We start from the raw sequence: 14513 nt of genomic DNA, 5'->3' as shown, positions 1-14513 counted from the left end.
ACTCATTTTCCTCTTCTATAAAATGGGGTTAATAATAGCACCTGTTTCATAATCCTGGCGATGAACCACATTCATGAGAAGCACTTTCATAAGTGCTGGGCACATGCTAAGCACTCAGAGCGCTGGCTGTTAGCACTTAGGTCCAATGTCCACACACAGGGACGGGAGACTTAGCACAGAAACAGCGGCTGCGAGCCACCCACCAGCTTCCTTTCCCCAAAACAAGCCCAGCCCTGTCCTCCCCAGTTTGTCCGAGCACATCAGCATATTCTCCTCTCGGGAGTTTGATTTGACAACCGTCAGATGCTTTCATTCACAAACCCAGAACGACAGCAATCCCTGTCGTTTGGGGGCACAAATCGGTGGGCACGAAAGCTTCAAGCCTTTGTCCTGGGGTGGTGGAGGCTGCCCGGTGTCCTCCCAGCTCAGGGCACCCCAATGCCCAGCTGCAGGCTCAGCTGCAGGCGTGAGCATGGCCCTGCTGGGGCAGGTGGGGCCTTCCCATCATGTTGGTGGGGCCAGCGGCTGAGGGAAAGGACAAATCTTTGAATTTCAGATTATTTTCCTCGTTTTCAAGCCCAGCAGCATCCCACTGGCCAAACGGGGCTCCTGGCTGCTCCCTGGTTGCAGACGCTTCCGCTTTGCTTGGCTCAGGTCCGCCCTGCAAGGCCCATGGCCTCGCCTGGCCTGTGCGCTGGTCCAGGCCGCCCGTCTTTTCCAGCACCACCTCCCAGTCTGGCTCAGGCGCCTCCTCTGAGGCGCCGGCTTGCTTCCGCATCTTCTCCTTCAGGCTGGCCCCTCCACACCAGCAGCTCAGCTTTCCCTTGCGCGTCATTTTCCCCTTCCCCGGGCCTGGGGACGGCTCCCGCTGGGAAGCATTCTGGAGCCCGGCTGTGACTGACTTCTCCTGACCACTCCCGCAGAGGATCCTCCCTGCTGGTGGGCTGTCTTCTCCTTCTTCCTCTTGGCACTGTCTTCCCTGGCCTCCCCCACTTCTTGTTTCTGCGGGGAGGGAGGCACGGCCAGCCCCTGCGTCCTTCCCCGCGAGCAAGCCCGCAGAACATCCCGGCCTCGGCCTCGTGGAACCTGGAGTCCTTGACTCATCAGCTCACGGCCTCTGGCCCTTTTCTTCTTGCGGCGTTGAGTTTCCTGCTAACTCTGGTCACCTCCTCGCCCCGTCTGAGGTCTGGGGAGGTCTTTGTCCTCCAGTCAGGGGGACTTGGCCAGAGAACCAAGGACTTCCTCTTCTTTCTCTTCTCCTCACTGAGGAACTGGCGGGGGCCAAGAGCTGCTTCCTGGGCTGGGTGACTGTCGCAGACACATAACATGGTCTCCAGCTCGGGAGCTCTTTGAAGAGGGTGCAGGGACACTTCTATTTCTCCTTTTTCTTCGCGGAGACCTCTCAGGTGCTGCCCTTGGACACACTCTCAGAGGGGCGGTGACTCTTGCAGAAAGGGCTCAGTGAATGATTGGTCGCTGTCTAAAATTCAGTATCGAGCCTCTGGTCCTTCGTGGGGGTCTCGGTGACCATCCCATAGCCCAGACGTTTCCACCTCCACGTGACAGCCCTCTCGGCCGTGACCCGGAAGTCAATGCCCTGCCTAAGTTTTGAATCTTTGTTCTCCTACTAATGAAAATCATACTCACAGTCACTCTGCTCAGCATTTTATGCCCATTTTTCCCTCTCGTTCACACGTCAGCATTATGAGGTAGATGCTATTCCTACTTCATTTTAGACTAGCGTTCTTACTCTTCAACCCAGCAATGTTTCATTTGTTATTCCTATGTGACAAACAAGGAGACTGAGGCTCAAGGATGCTGATTTACTTGCATGAAAAATGACTACAAGCTTCAAATAGCTTTGTTCAGCCCCTGGGCATGGACCCAGGGGGATACTGGAGGTCCCAGGGTGCCTCTGTAGGATCCCGGGGAGAAGGGAAAGCTGTTGCTCTTAGGATTAGAAAGGGGGGGCCTCCAGGGTGGTGCAAGGGTTAAGATGCAACCTATGAAGCAATCTGCAGCCACAGCAGCATGAGTTCGATCCCTGGCCAGGGAGCAACCCACATGGCGCAGCAGACCTCTCCTGACTCGCCCGCTGCTCCCCTCAGCAGTGTATTTCAGTTAATCTGCCTGTTCTGTTCCCCACTCTGTCTCTGGTGGATCCTCTCATCCCCTACGCCTCTGGCCTGTACCCCAGCTCTTGTATGCATAAATAAATAAATCTTTCAATAAAAAAAAAAAGATTAGAAAGGAAAGGGTTCACATCTTGATTTTTTTCCCCTGGGCAGCTCAGTCAGAGGCCATCTACACATGAGTTGTCAGAACATTTATGTTTAATCTGTACTGACTCTGAGTCCTGACATCATGAATATCCAGTTTCTGCTAAAGTCTGTTTTTCAAAAAAGGACAAAACCTCTGCGATAATATTATGCTACGTGTGATAACCCTTCCAAGGGCTCTTGACTTGTAACATGAAGGAAGCCATAATTATTAAAATGTTTGCTGAGAAAGCTGATTTTGCTCAGCTGTCTTGTAATAACCTGAGAACCACAACCTGATTAGATCATATTGCCCCAAAGACAGCAGGTTACCTCTGAATGAAGAGTCACCTAAAGGTGCCCTCTATGTGAAAAGTTATTTTGTAAATGGAACAGATGAACTTTAAAACACAAGGCAGAATCTTGGTTTTTCAAGACCCAGAATGGGAGGCAGGGTGGGCCTTGTGCCCCCTCTTTTGTGGGTCCCTCCACCATTTCCATTTACTTTTGTTCCCATCTCCAAGCAGAAGTTTCAGGAAGGTTCCATGGCCAGAGACAGCTAGTTGAGGAGCAAAACCAGCACACCCCTGCCCACGGCCTTCCCCACTGCTCCACCCCTCCCCGGAGGCTGTGGGGGCTCAGCTGCGTCCCTTGTCATGCTGCATGGTTTGGACCCTGGGGAACACCTGAACCCAGAGAGGAGGGACTGATGCACACCGAGGGGAGCAGGAGTCAGAAGCCTGGGGGGTGGAAGGGGCCACCATATGGTGGCACAGCTGGGCAGCCTTCCTGCCTCCACAAGCAAGTCTCTGCACTCAGCAGCCCATCCTAGAGACAAAGAGAAACTAAACAGCAGGCTCCCCATGGACCATTTCAATAAACATTTGTTATTTAGACACATACATTGGGAAAAACCATGATAATGTATCAACATATTCCAAATCTTGCAGAGTTAGCTTTGGACAAATAGCAGAAGTCACTCAGAGGAGCAGAAATAGAGCCAGAGGGTGCAGAGAAGAGTCTGCTAATTCGAGCTGGAACAGGAGCACCTCAGGGACCTTAGCAGCAGGTCCTGATGCACACCCCTGGGAATTCTCTTGGTATTTTGCCAAGTCAGGAGGCAGGAGAGCAGCCCTGATCATCTCCAAATGACTTCTGAAGTTGGAGATGCCACATGCACCCCGCCATCAGGATTGTCTTTGTGGTCTTTTTTTGATTAAGAGTGTTTTTAGATTATTAGCCCGTGAAGTTGCTGTGGACGGATACGCCCGGTCGGCCAGCATACTCGTGAATGCCCACTTAGTGCCAGGCGTGGGGGCAAGGTGCAAGACAGAGCCCGCAGGGCTTCCTCCGGTGAGTGCGTCCCCCACGCCTGTCTTGAAGTCGGTGCCTCTGATTTGCAAAAACAACCAGCGCTCCTCTCCCCCAGCCCTCCCAGCAGGCCCCCCTCTTCCAGCATCCGGGGAAACGCTGGGCTTGCTAGAGAGAAATGGGACCATCTGGGGCCTCCCTGGTGGCGCAGTGTTTGAGCGCTGGGTTGCGAAGCTGCCCGCAGCCTCTGCAGCGCGGGTTCGATCCCCGGCTGCTCCCCGGCCACCGGAGGAGGGTCCCGCATGGCGCGCAGACCTCTCCTGCCGCCCGCTGCTCCCCTCAGCAGTGTACTTCGGTCCTTCTGCCTGCTCTGCTCCCCGCTCTGGCTCTGGTGGGTTCTCTCACCCTCCCGCGCTTCTGACTGTACCCAGTGCTTGTGTAAATAAATAAATAAATAAACGGATAAATAAATAAATAAATCTTAAAAAAAAAAAGAAATGGGACCATCTGGCAAGAAACTGCAGCCCTCGCCAGCAGGACCAGCAGGGGACTCAGAGGGACCCAGGTCCTGAGCACACAGGGCAGAGTGAGCAAAGACGAAAGTGCCAGACAGTCTGCCCGCACACCCTTTCCATATACACCGTGGAAATACTGCTCTAACCCGTCTAGGGGTAGCAAGGAAAGCAAGGGCTGGGTAGGGGTCCCGGCTGCAGTGCCTGGTGGGGGTCCTGGCTGCAGGGCCAGCCACTCCTCCTCCTGGGCCTCAACTCAGTAGCCTCCACGGCAGCAGAGGCACTTGTGACAGGGGAAGTCAGCTTTTGCGTTTATGGCAAACCCAGTAAGCGAAGAGCACAGACTCCCAAAGTCGGGGGCAGGCCCACGCCACGTGCCGGACGGCTGGATGGAGTTCCGGAGCCTGCCCTTCCCCGCGGCAGGGCCAGGGAGAGCCTCCAGTCAGGCCACCAGGAGGCCACGTGAGCGGGCTCCCTCACACCCACACCTGGGGCCGGAGGCTCCAAGGCAGACTGTCCTGGGGTGGAAGGGCTGACACACAGTGAGCACCCAGGGGCCTCCAGGCGGGACTCACCCGCTGGTGTCCATGCTCTGCAGTCGCTGAAACAGGGTCTCGGAGAGGCTGGGCCGGCTAACCTCAGTGGCTCTCGGGTTCTCCGTGGAAACAGGGCTCTCCTTGGCCTCACTGGGCCCCGTGGATAAAGGGATGTTTCTGGGTGGCAGCTCGGGTGGAGACAGGACAGCTTCTGCCCAAGAGAAGAGCGGGGGTGCTGCAGGGAGGGCTGGTGCAGGCCCGCCACACCCCTACGCGAGGTCCCGTCTGCTGCACGGCCCCTGGCCCTCCTGTCCACCGCCGCCCCGCCCCCCACCCCCAGCCTCGCCAGGAAGCCTGCTGAGGGCAGGGACCTGGTCTTACAGGCCTTTGACCCGGGACCCGATACAGTGTTTGTCCACCGAGGTGCCCAGCAAACACCTGTTCTGGTCAGAGGGCCTTGGACAGACCCATGGCCCCAGGCGGCAGGGCGAGGACGGCTTTTGGACTAGGAGAGAGGCCCAGACTGGGCAGAGCCCAGACCCCAGAATAGGCCTGGCCACACTGCTCCCCTCTCTCCCACCTGGGGCCCCTGTCCTCTGTAGCTTCTCTCCAGCCTCTGTCCTTCCTTCTCTCTCCTGCCTGACCCTCAGAGACACACAGAAGAAAGTGAGAGCTCCCTTCACTCAGTGAACTGGAACATGAAGCAAGTGGCTGGAACTTGGCCTGGGAGGTGGGATTTCTGCCCTCACGGAGCTCTCCATGCTGCACGTGCCACATGTGGGTGAGGCCCTGAGTCCCCGGCCAGGCCCTCCGTCTGCCCCAGACTCTTTCCACACAGTTGGCGGCCTGGCCCCAGCCACAGAGCAGCCCCAGGAGACTAAGGACAAGGCCTGCACATCCTGGACGGCCTGGTTCCTTCCATGGCAACGGGTCTGTGAGCCCTTTGGGGACAGGCAGCACCCTGGGGACCTGAGGCAAGTCAGACACCTTCCACGGGGGTGGTGGTGGGTGAGCGTCATGTGCTCAACTTCAAGCCACAGTTGGGTCTCTTTTGGGGAAGCGAAACCCATAGTTTCTCTTTCTAGCCCTTATGGAACGTGTCAGGGTCTTGCCCCAGACAGTGGTCCCCAGAGGTGTAGAAAGGCGGGGCGGGGTGGGTGGAGCAAGGAAAACAAGGGTGCTAGTTGGGGGGGCATCTTTGCAGAACACTGCTAGGTCAGGGCCAAGGCCTGGGGGCAGGAGGCAGCAGGGGGACAGCAGGGGGACAGCAGGGGGTAGGGACAGCAGGGGGACCCCAGGGGGTAGGGACAGCTGGGGGACAGCACAGGTGGCTGGTGCGTGGCTCTGGACTCATGTGTGGACCTGTCTGCTCTGGCCATTTCACAGCTTGGCCAGGGGTGGTGACAAGAGACATGCCCTGCGGGTCCCTCTCTGCCTCCAGGGAGCTGCCTTCCTTTTGAAACACTCAGCCACCCTCACCTGTCCCCTGAGCTGCCATGGCCCTTCCTCAGATCTCACCCTCAGCTGTCAAGATGGGTCTCCAGGAAGGTGGGCAGGTGGCCGCCAGCCAGCGATGGGGGAGAGATAAAGAGGGGCCCCGGGATAGGCCAGGAGCCAGGCCCGAGCTCTCTGGGAGCCTCTGCCTCTCTTGGGGGCGACCCTGGCTGCTTCCAGGCCTTGGGATTTCTGGCTTCACTCCGGATCTCAGGTTTACTTTCAGGAAGTGAACTTTCGAGGGGAAAGAAGGGCCCCAGCGAGCGCCCCCACTGCACTGCCCCCTACACTCTCTCCTCGCTCAGCCTGTGACCCTCCTGGTTACAGGGCTGGCCTGGCTCCAGCATATTGGGGGTGCAGTTTTCTTTTTATAAGGAATTAAAGCACAGCCTCATCCTTCCGGTCAGGTGTAAGGATTTCCTCCTTCCTTTTCTTGAAGTGAAATCCAAATTCTTTGATGATGGTCGTTGCACTCATGCAACCCTCACTATGGGTCAGGCCCGGGGCCCCACATTCATTGACTCACCCATTGACACCCTGGCAGGGAGCTATTACCTGTTACTGTCTCTTTAAGAGACGGCTGTGGCTCAGAGAGGCCAAGAAACCTCCCTAAGTCACACAGCTCAGCAGCGGGGGGAGCAGGAAGTCAGACCCTGTGTTCCTAACTTGTCCTCTGACAGCGGGACCCAGCTCATCTGTGAGCACTTGTGTGGGGAGAAACACCCCAGGATTCCCTGCGCCCGAGCTTGGAGGGCAGGTCCCGAGGGCTTCCTCCTACCTGTCTCCTCCTCCGGCTCGTCCCCAGCATCGTCCTCCTCCAGCGGCACCGGGTACTGCAGGTGGGTGACCAGGCCCATGTTCTCCTTCCTGTAGAACTCGATGAGCTGGTCCAGCTTGGTGAAATACTTCATGGGGACACCTTCGGATGCCTGAGGACAGAATCCCAACAGAGGTGCGCTGGAACTGGGTGGGACGTGGCCACCACAAAGGCCACCTGCAGTGGCGACTTGCGTGGCCAGACAGTGACCACAGTCCAGAAAAAGCCCTGGCCTCCCACGCAGTGTCTGCCCGCCACGCCCACGCTGCACACCCGGCAGCCCGCAGCCCCGAGGCGTCTGCGAAAGGCACCAACGGGCCGTCTGAAAGATCCTTTTCCTCCCAGTGAAAAACTTTTTTAAAAAAATTAAGCATTGCATTCTGTAAGATTTACGTTTTCATCATGGCAAAAACAGAAAATGCAGAAATTTTGAAAAAGAAATTACTTATTGTCCACAACACTGAAAGAACTACTTTCAGTCACTTGGAAGATGCTTTTCTAGACTTTTCTGTGTGTGTGTTTTTGTTACTGTAATCACTTACCAGCCCTCCCCCCATACAAAGATCATTTATTTTTAAACATAGGAAAATCTATTCTAACCCTTGTTTTGCTTTTATTTAAAATTTTTCCATTTGCTATAATTTTGTCTTTAACCAAAACTCAGATATGATCGAGGCAGCACAGAAACTTCCCCGATCAGTATCTCTGTTGTGAATGACAGAAGAGCCTGCAGGTAACTTTGCTGGGCAGTTCATAGGCCCTGGGGCCAGGGCTCCAACCTCCTGTCCTGAGGTTGTAGCAGGAAATCCCAGGTGGCCCTGGACAGCCGTGCTCCCCACGAGGCCCCGCCCCGCCCACTGCCCTGTTGGTTCCTGTCCACGCCGGTACCCGCCCGAGGCAGGGCAGGACGGGAGGGCTGCAAGCAGGAGACTCGAGTCCTCATCAATGCGACACCCGACAGCTCATAATCAGACTTGTCCCAACTTCCTGCCCATCCTCCCCTCTCCCCTCTGCCTTGCCTCTCCTGGCATCCTCATTCCCCCCCTGGTCTAGCCAGAAACCCAGAGGCATCCTGGACGCCCCCCTCCTGGCTCAGGGCCAAGGTGGACAGGGTGAGGCAGGTGCCCAATCCAGCCAGGGCGATGCTGCTGTGAGGGGCGCACCCTGAGGGGAGGGGGAAGAGCTAGCCGGGCCCTGGGGGAGCCGAGGGCCTTGCCACTGCCCAAGGACAAGGGGCCAGGCTGCTGGTGGCACTAAGAGGCCACTCCTCCTGGCCTCAAAGACGCCTCACGCCCCTAGTCCTAACACTAAGTGCCTGTGATTCACCCCGTTATCATCACAGCCATCGTGTCAATGCCAGTCATGTCATTTTGAAATGAGTTGAGAAAGCCATCTGGGGGTGGAGGTCAGGGGTCCGGCTGCTCTCCCAAGGCCGCCAGCTGCGCTCTTGCTGGAGGGAATGGGACCACCGCACACGGGAGAGGCCAGGAGACACGTGGGTGGGGTCAGAAGGCCCACCCAGTTGGTTAGCAAGTGGGGTCTCCACCCGCCTTCAAGTCAGGGGCCTTTTGCTCCAGGTGGCTGGGGACTAAGGTGGAAGGTCTTCAGGGCTGCAGGTAAGTGGGGTCAGGAGAGCAGAGAAGGCAGGTGACCGAGACTGGGCAGACATCCAGTGTAGACCGAGACTCAGACCTGATTAACCCTGAGTGGCGGGAGGACCATGGGCTCCCACCAGCCTCCGCCTCTGTCCTTCACCTGGACACAGCTCTGGTGTGGCCTCTCTCCGTCCCTCCTGGCCTCTGTCTCTCTGGGGGTGTATTTGTGGGTGCATATGCTCGGCACGTACATATAAATCTGCACACGGGTGTGCGTGTATTTGAGTGTGTGGTCTCAGCTATTTAGTAAACGTACAGAGAGTTTAACAGAAGCGTTTGTGACCCATGCTGTCACAAAGCCCCCCTCAAGCATTACCCAACCAGAGATCCCCGAGTAGCACAGCCAGGCCTTCTAAAAGTCCCTGAATAGGTTCAAAACCAAAGTGCACAGAATAACAAAAATAATTTGACACGCTGCCAGATGGGTGAACTCGATTCAGCTCGAGCAGTCGTGACGAGTGTCATCCTGTCAAAGAATTTGCAGCTAATGGGTGACAAGCCATCAGGTGGAAGGGAAGAGGAGAGGGAAATATGAGAGACAGTCAAGTGAAATGACTTGCACGCGCACCGGGAAGGGGCTGTCAGCTGGCGGGGGCCTGGGGAGCGTGTGTGCACCGGGGCGTGAGACAGGGGCTGTAATGCACAAGGATGCTAGGACACATGCGACTTTATGTCCTGCTAAAGCTGAAGCAAAGATCCCCAATCACTGCCTGTGGACACATTGGATTCCAGAGATGTTCGCTGTGCAAGAACATCCCCGAGGGAGGCCGGAGGAGGCGGGAGGTCAGCAGGAGGACCCGAACCTGGCGGTGGGTGCTGAGCGCTGTCGCAGGCCGACCTCGTGGGTGGAGCCGGGGCCTGGCAAACCAAGGCTGAGGCTGCCCAGGAGCTCAGGGTCCCAGGAGGGGACGGATGAGGGTTGAGTCTAAACCTTAAGGACAGTAGAGCTGCTGGTCTGGAGGGACCGCAGGTGGGCAAGCCAGCGAGTGCCCACAAAGGAACTGCTGGGTGGGCAGGATAGGATGCCTACCTGCACCCCCATGAGAGGGAGGCACCCCGGGAAAGCAAGGGGCTCTTCAGGGAGCAGGTCTCTAGGTGCAGAACCCCCTAAGCAAAGACTCGCTGGGCACAGGTGGGTCAGCGGGAGCAGCCTGTGCTAATGGGCAGCATGTGGACTCACAGACACACGGACTCACAGACTCACAGACACACAGATGCACAGATAGAGGGAATGGTGACGGCGGAGGGGCAGCGAGGCCAGTGAAGTTCTCCTTGGGGAGCTGTTCGCACAGAGGGGTCCTCCCCGGTCTTTGCTCTCGGCACTAAGACTTAAAGCAGTTCACAGACACTCTTTCTAGAACAGGACCAGGAGGAGGAAAAGGTCAGGGTGCCCAGGATGTAGACAGGCCTGAGTGAGCCCAGGCTGGGGTGAGGCACCGTGGTGGGAGGTGCCACACGCCCAGCCTGAGAGAAGCAGCCTCCCCACGTGCTCCCATCACCCTGCTCCCCACTACCCTGCCCTGGTGCCCACCCCCATGGAGTCAGGACACCCCCAGCCCCTCCTGCTCTCAGAGAGTGTGATCAGGGCAGTAGCCCCCCACACCCCCTGTGTGCTCCCCAATAGCTGTTCCTCACTCGAAATCAAAATCTGTGTGGGATGAATTGGTAGAAGCCAGACAAAGACCCTCCAGCAGCTCAGGGCACTGAACATGGACCAGTGGGACCGTGGGGGTCCCTTTAGGACAGGGGCTCTGCTCCCAGGGGCAGCGGCTGGTCTGACAACTGTACCCCCACCGAGGGTGCGAGGGGCTTGGCAATTGGAGGGGCTTGGCAATTGGTGGCTGGGGGACGTGCCGTGGGGGGGCACTGGAGCTGGGAGAGACGGCGAGGGAGGACCTGGCCTGAGCCTGGGCTGGGGATGCAGAGAAGCTTCCACGAGGAGCTCCCTCTCCCGCCGCTTTAACTGCAGCACCCAGAGGTGGTGCCTGTCACATACATGTGACAGATCCTCTGAGGTGACAGGAAGCTGAAGTCACGTTCAGCTGTGTGGGGGGTGGCGGACACAGTGCAGGGCTGTCCGTGGAGGGGTGCAGCACTCGAGAGCTAACAGCGGGGAGCACTTAGCTCAGTTACCACCTCCGGATGGCCACGTGTGAGGGGAGCCCGCAGGAGCAGGAACCCAAAGGTGGTGACCTCAAGGGGAGGGAGTGGGCCAGGGTCTCCCCTCCTTGGCTGCTGGCTGAGTGTCCCAGGGGCTGACCTGACCAGAAGCCAGGGGCTGGGAGCGAACAGGTGTCAGCACATCAGGTCCAAAGGGACCAGATGCCGTGGAACCGTGGGCAGGGAGGCCCCGTGCTCTGCTGGCGAGGCCGGTGGCCTTGGGCCAGGCGGGGAACTGGCCACACTTCCGCCAGGGGAGGGGGCTGCCCTCCATCCCCAACGGTCGGCTGGGCGAGGCCTCCAGACTTTGTTCCTCATCGGGCAGCCACTGCCTCTCTGATGAGATTTATCAAGTCATTTTGAAACAGAGAAGAAGGAAAAGCTGCAAACGTGAGCTGCACGATGACCCCGCTCCCAGGGCCAGGCTGGGTGTCTGGATTCCTGCTCTGCAGCCTCTCCCTGACCCGCACCCACCTGACCCCTCCTCTCCTTCGTGGACACCCACAGCACCTAGCAGGCAGGTTGATGCTGACAAAGCCCAGAGCAGCTCACCCTGCTCAAAGTTTGCCTCTGATGCAGGACACGTGGGGGCAGAGCAGGCGTCCCTTCGAGGGGCCCGGGACTGACAGCGTGGAGCGGAACGCATGTCCACAGCCAAAATCCCCTCAGAAAACATGTGGAAGGTTTGCTTAGCTCGTGAAACAAAACACCCAACTCTACTGCCTCCCGTCAAAATCTCCAGGTCTGTGGAAAGTTCAGGCACTTTCTGGCAAGATCATCACACCAAGGCCCTGCTGACAGCTCCCTGCCAGGCGCGCTGTGCCTGCCGCCCCACAGACTTGTGATTCCTGGAAGCCAAGGGGCGCGCAGGGCTTGGCCTGCTATGGCCCTGCTTGCCGGCTGAAGATGCACCTCAAGGGTGGAAGTGGGGGGGGGGGGATAAAGAAGCGAGGCCTGGCAGGGAGAGGCCCTGTTCCCCTCCGGCTTGCCATCTCCAGCACCCCGCACCAGGTTCCTGGGGAGGGTTCCGGGAGGACGAGGGCAGAGGGTGCTGCCTGCCCCAGCCTTCAGGAAGCAACTGCCAGAAGAGTCCTTAAAACAAAGGACACTGTGTCCGGGCCCTGGAGGCCCAAGGCTGTGAGCTCAGCGTGTGTGCTTCTGTCACAATCCCGGGGGGAGGGGGCGCGGGACAGGAAGGCCGGAGCACGGGCTGAACTTTCCCAGGGGGTAACTCTGACTTCAGCCCTGTCTGCCATCTCTAAATGGGGAACCGAAAGAGGGCTCTGCACCCAGGAGGAAGCTGGCACGGGGAGCCAGGAAAGACGGGCTTCAGGGCACCCCCAAGGTTCTGCCAGCCTGCATTTTAAATGCAAAAGCAAAAGCAATGTATGGGCGTCTGAGTCCCTTCGAGTCAGCTCTCTGAGGACGAGAGGCGCCTCAGCTCCCACCCATGTTGCTCAAGGTCAGCTGCAAGTTGTTGGATGGCGAGGAGGGAGCAGACGCCGGTTAGACCACCGGGACGCAGGAACGCGGGGAGCAAATGTGAAAGCATGTGCGGTCCTTGCGGCCCCTTATGAGGGGTGGAAAGTATTAAGAAGCAGGGGGGAGGGAGGGACCCTCCTCCGGACCCCATCGCAGCAGAGCATCTCTTTCAAGTTAGTCCCTGGACGGGCCTGAAGCAGGTGGCCACTTGGCTGTGAAGAGAAGGACGGCGAGAGGCAGTGCGAGCACCGGACTCCCCGGCCTGTGCCCCCTCACCCTCGTCTATACAGGCAGCTGCTCCGACGGGGCAGAATGAGCGGTGGAAGCTGCTCCGGGCCCGGTCTGTGTTCTGGAACCTCGCCGCCTGCTGCCACCTTGTCCGAAGCTACTGAGACCCGACAGTGTCCTCTCCACTGAGGCAGCAGCTGGCAGGAGGACGCCCGGGTGGCCTACCCTCCCCGGGCCCTGCAGGGACTCACCTCCCGCGACCCACCTCCTCCTGCCCCGCCTCTGCCCTCCCCATCTCTGGCAGCTCCTGAAGTGCAGCCTCGGTTTACCTTCTGCCCTCAGGGCTGTTCTCAGTCCTTAACCACTTCCTGCCCCAAGCCCCTTCCTAGGAATCACAGGCCCCGAGGGGGTGACGCAGACTGCTCCGCCTGGCCAGGAAGGAGCAACAGCCTGTTGGCCACGCAGGTGAGGAATCCAGGTGTGCTGGGTGGTGCGGGGTGGGCAGGACTGGGCTCCCCTGGACCAGCAGGGCAGGTTTTGCTTCAGAGATAAATTTTAAATAACTTGCCTTAATGGTTTGCTACAGAGACAGGAGCCTGGGGGAGGCAGGGCTGGGGAGAGGGGCTGAGACAGAAGAGGCTTCTGTTCTCCCCAGGACCTGTGACTTCGCTTCTGGGAAGCCTGAGAGCTGGGTGGACTGGACGCGTGGGCTCTGGGGGGAGCTGAAGCTGGCAGAATGGCAGACCGGGCTCTGGGGCCTGGGCAGAGCACCAGGTAGGGACGGGGACCCTGTGTTCTCCAGGTGCCGGGGGGCTTGAGAAGCTTCATCAAGTGTCTTTGGCTGCCACAGCCCCACACAAGCAGGAGCTGAGAAAGGAGAAAGCGAGCACATGGAGGATGTCGCAGAACCATTGGCGGGACTTTTGAGGGGCTGCTTTCTGGCTGTCAGGCTGAGGGGCAAGAGCTGCCGGGTCTCATAATGGCCTGGTATTGGGGTTTGTGGGGCTGGAAGGCTGTGAGCTGCCAATGCACTTGGAGGGGAGCGGGGCGGGGTGGGCTCAAGGCAGCTGGGTTCTCCAGGCCCAGGGGAGCAGGGTCTCCTGCACCTGCCCTCGGGTCTTTCTATGACAATGAACGTTCCCAGGATGGGCCCCTTGGGACAGGCCCACAGTGTCAAGTTCCCGACAGAAGGGTTCCCAGAGGGGCCTCCTAGAGCCTTTCTGGATCTTCCCAGGTGAGGGCCCCACTCCCCAAACGGGAGGACGTGGAGCAGGCCGGGTGCGGGGCACGTTACCTGATCACAGCGCACCCAGCGTCCCTGGGGGGAACCTCAGCTCCGTCCTATGGACGAGCACACCGCATCTCGAGAGAGGCCTGGTAAACTTGCCTGGTGGTTAGAGGCATCAGGAGACCAGTGTGCAGGGGGCACTTCTACCTGAGGAGGAGGATGGGTCTGGTGGTGGGACACATGGGCTTTCCAGCTGGACAGGTGGACACTAGGCACGGGGCCCTGGCACCTGGGCTGGAATCAGGTGGTTGAGATTCCCCAGGAGATGCGAGCCTCTGGTGCTGACCACCTGGAGGGGGAGACCTGGCACCCCAGTGGCAGTGGGCCTGCCCTCCTGAGTGCTGGGGGGCGGGGAGGCTGGCTTTGCTATCTGTGGGCAGGGACTTGTCTCTGCTGGCCTGCCCACTGGCCGGATTCACAAAGCCACATGTCTGGGGACCTGCCAAGGGCAAAGGCCATGACCAGGCGGCTTCAGAGTCACCTGTGTGGGGAGCCTGGGAGGAGGCATGGAGCACCACGCAGGAGACAAACCCATGCCTGCCACCAGCAGTCGCCTCCAGACACCCCTGCCTCTTGCTCACACCAGGCTCAACCTGGCTGCCCGGGCGGCCTTTTCTGCCCAGGTCTGGTGAGCCTGGCACTGGTCGGGGAGGGCTCTGTCTGGGGCCCCGCCTGCAGGCCAGCGTCCCCCATCTCCCTTGTTCCCACCAGCCCCCACTTCCTATGGCTGGGCTCTCAGCATTTTTTGGCTTTGTTTGGGGCAGACTTCCTG

At 58.7% G+C, this 14513-nt stretch overlaps 1 protein-coding gene across 1 annotated transcript in view; it reads right to left on the bottom strand.

The window, feature by feature from the left end:
* The window catches only part of INPP5D (inositol polyphosphate-5-phosphatase D), a gene marked incomplete at both ends in the record, with an annotated part of 92576 nt that overhangs the window by 43132 nt on the left and 34931 nt on the right, over positions 1–14513 (bottom strand). Inside the window, 2 exons of the mRNA XM_084228027.1 lie at positions 4657–4828; positions 6890–7040. Coding sequence (XP_084084153.1) covers positions 4657–4828; positions 6890–7040 — 323 coding nt within the window. The remainder of the gene's footprint in view (positions 1–4656; positions 4829–6889; positions 7041–14513) is intronic.

The sequence above is a fragment of the Talpa europaea genome, assembly GCF_964194135.1.
Source record: "Talpa europaea genome assembly, chromosome: 1".
NCBI lineage: Eukaryota > Metazoa > Chordata > Mammalia > Eulipotyphla > Talpidae > Talpa > Talpa europaea.
The sequence above is the reverse complement of the archived record's forward strand: the minus strand, read 5'-3'. Positions and strand labels throughout refer to the sequence as shown.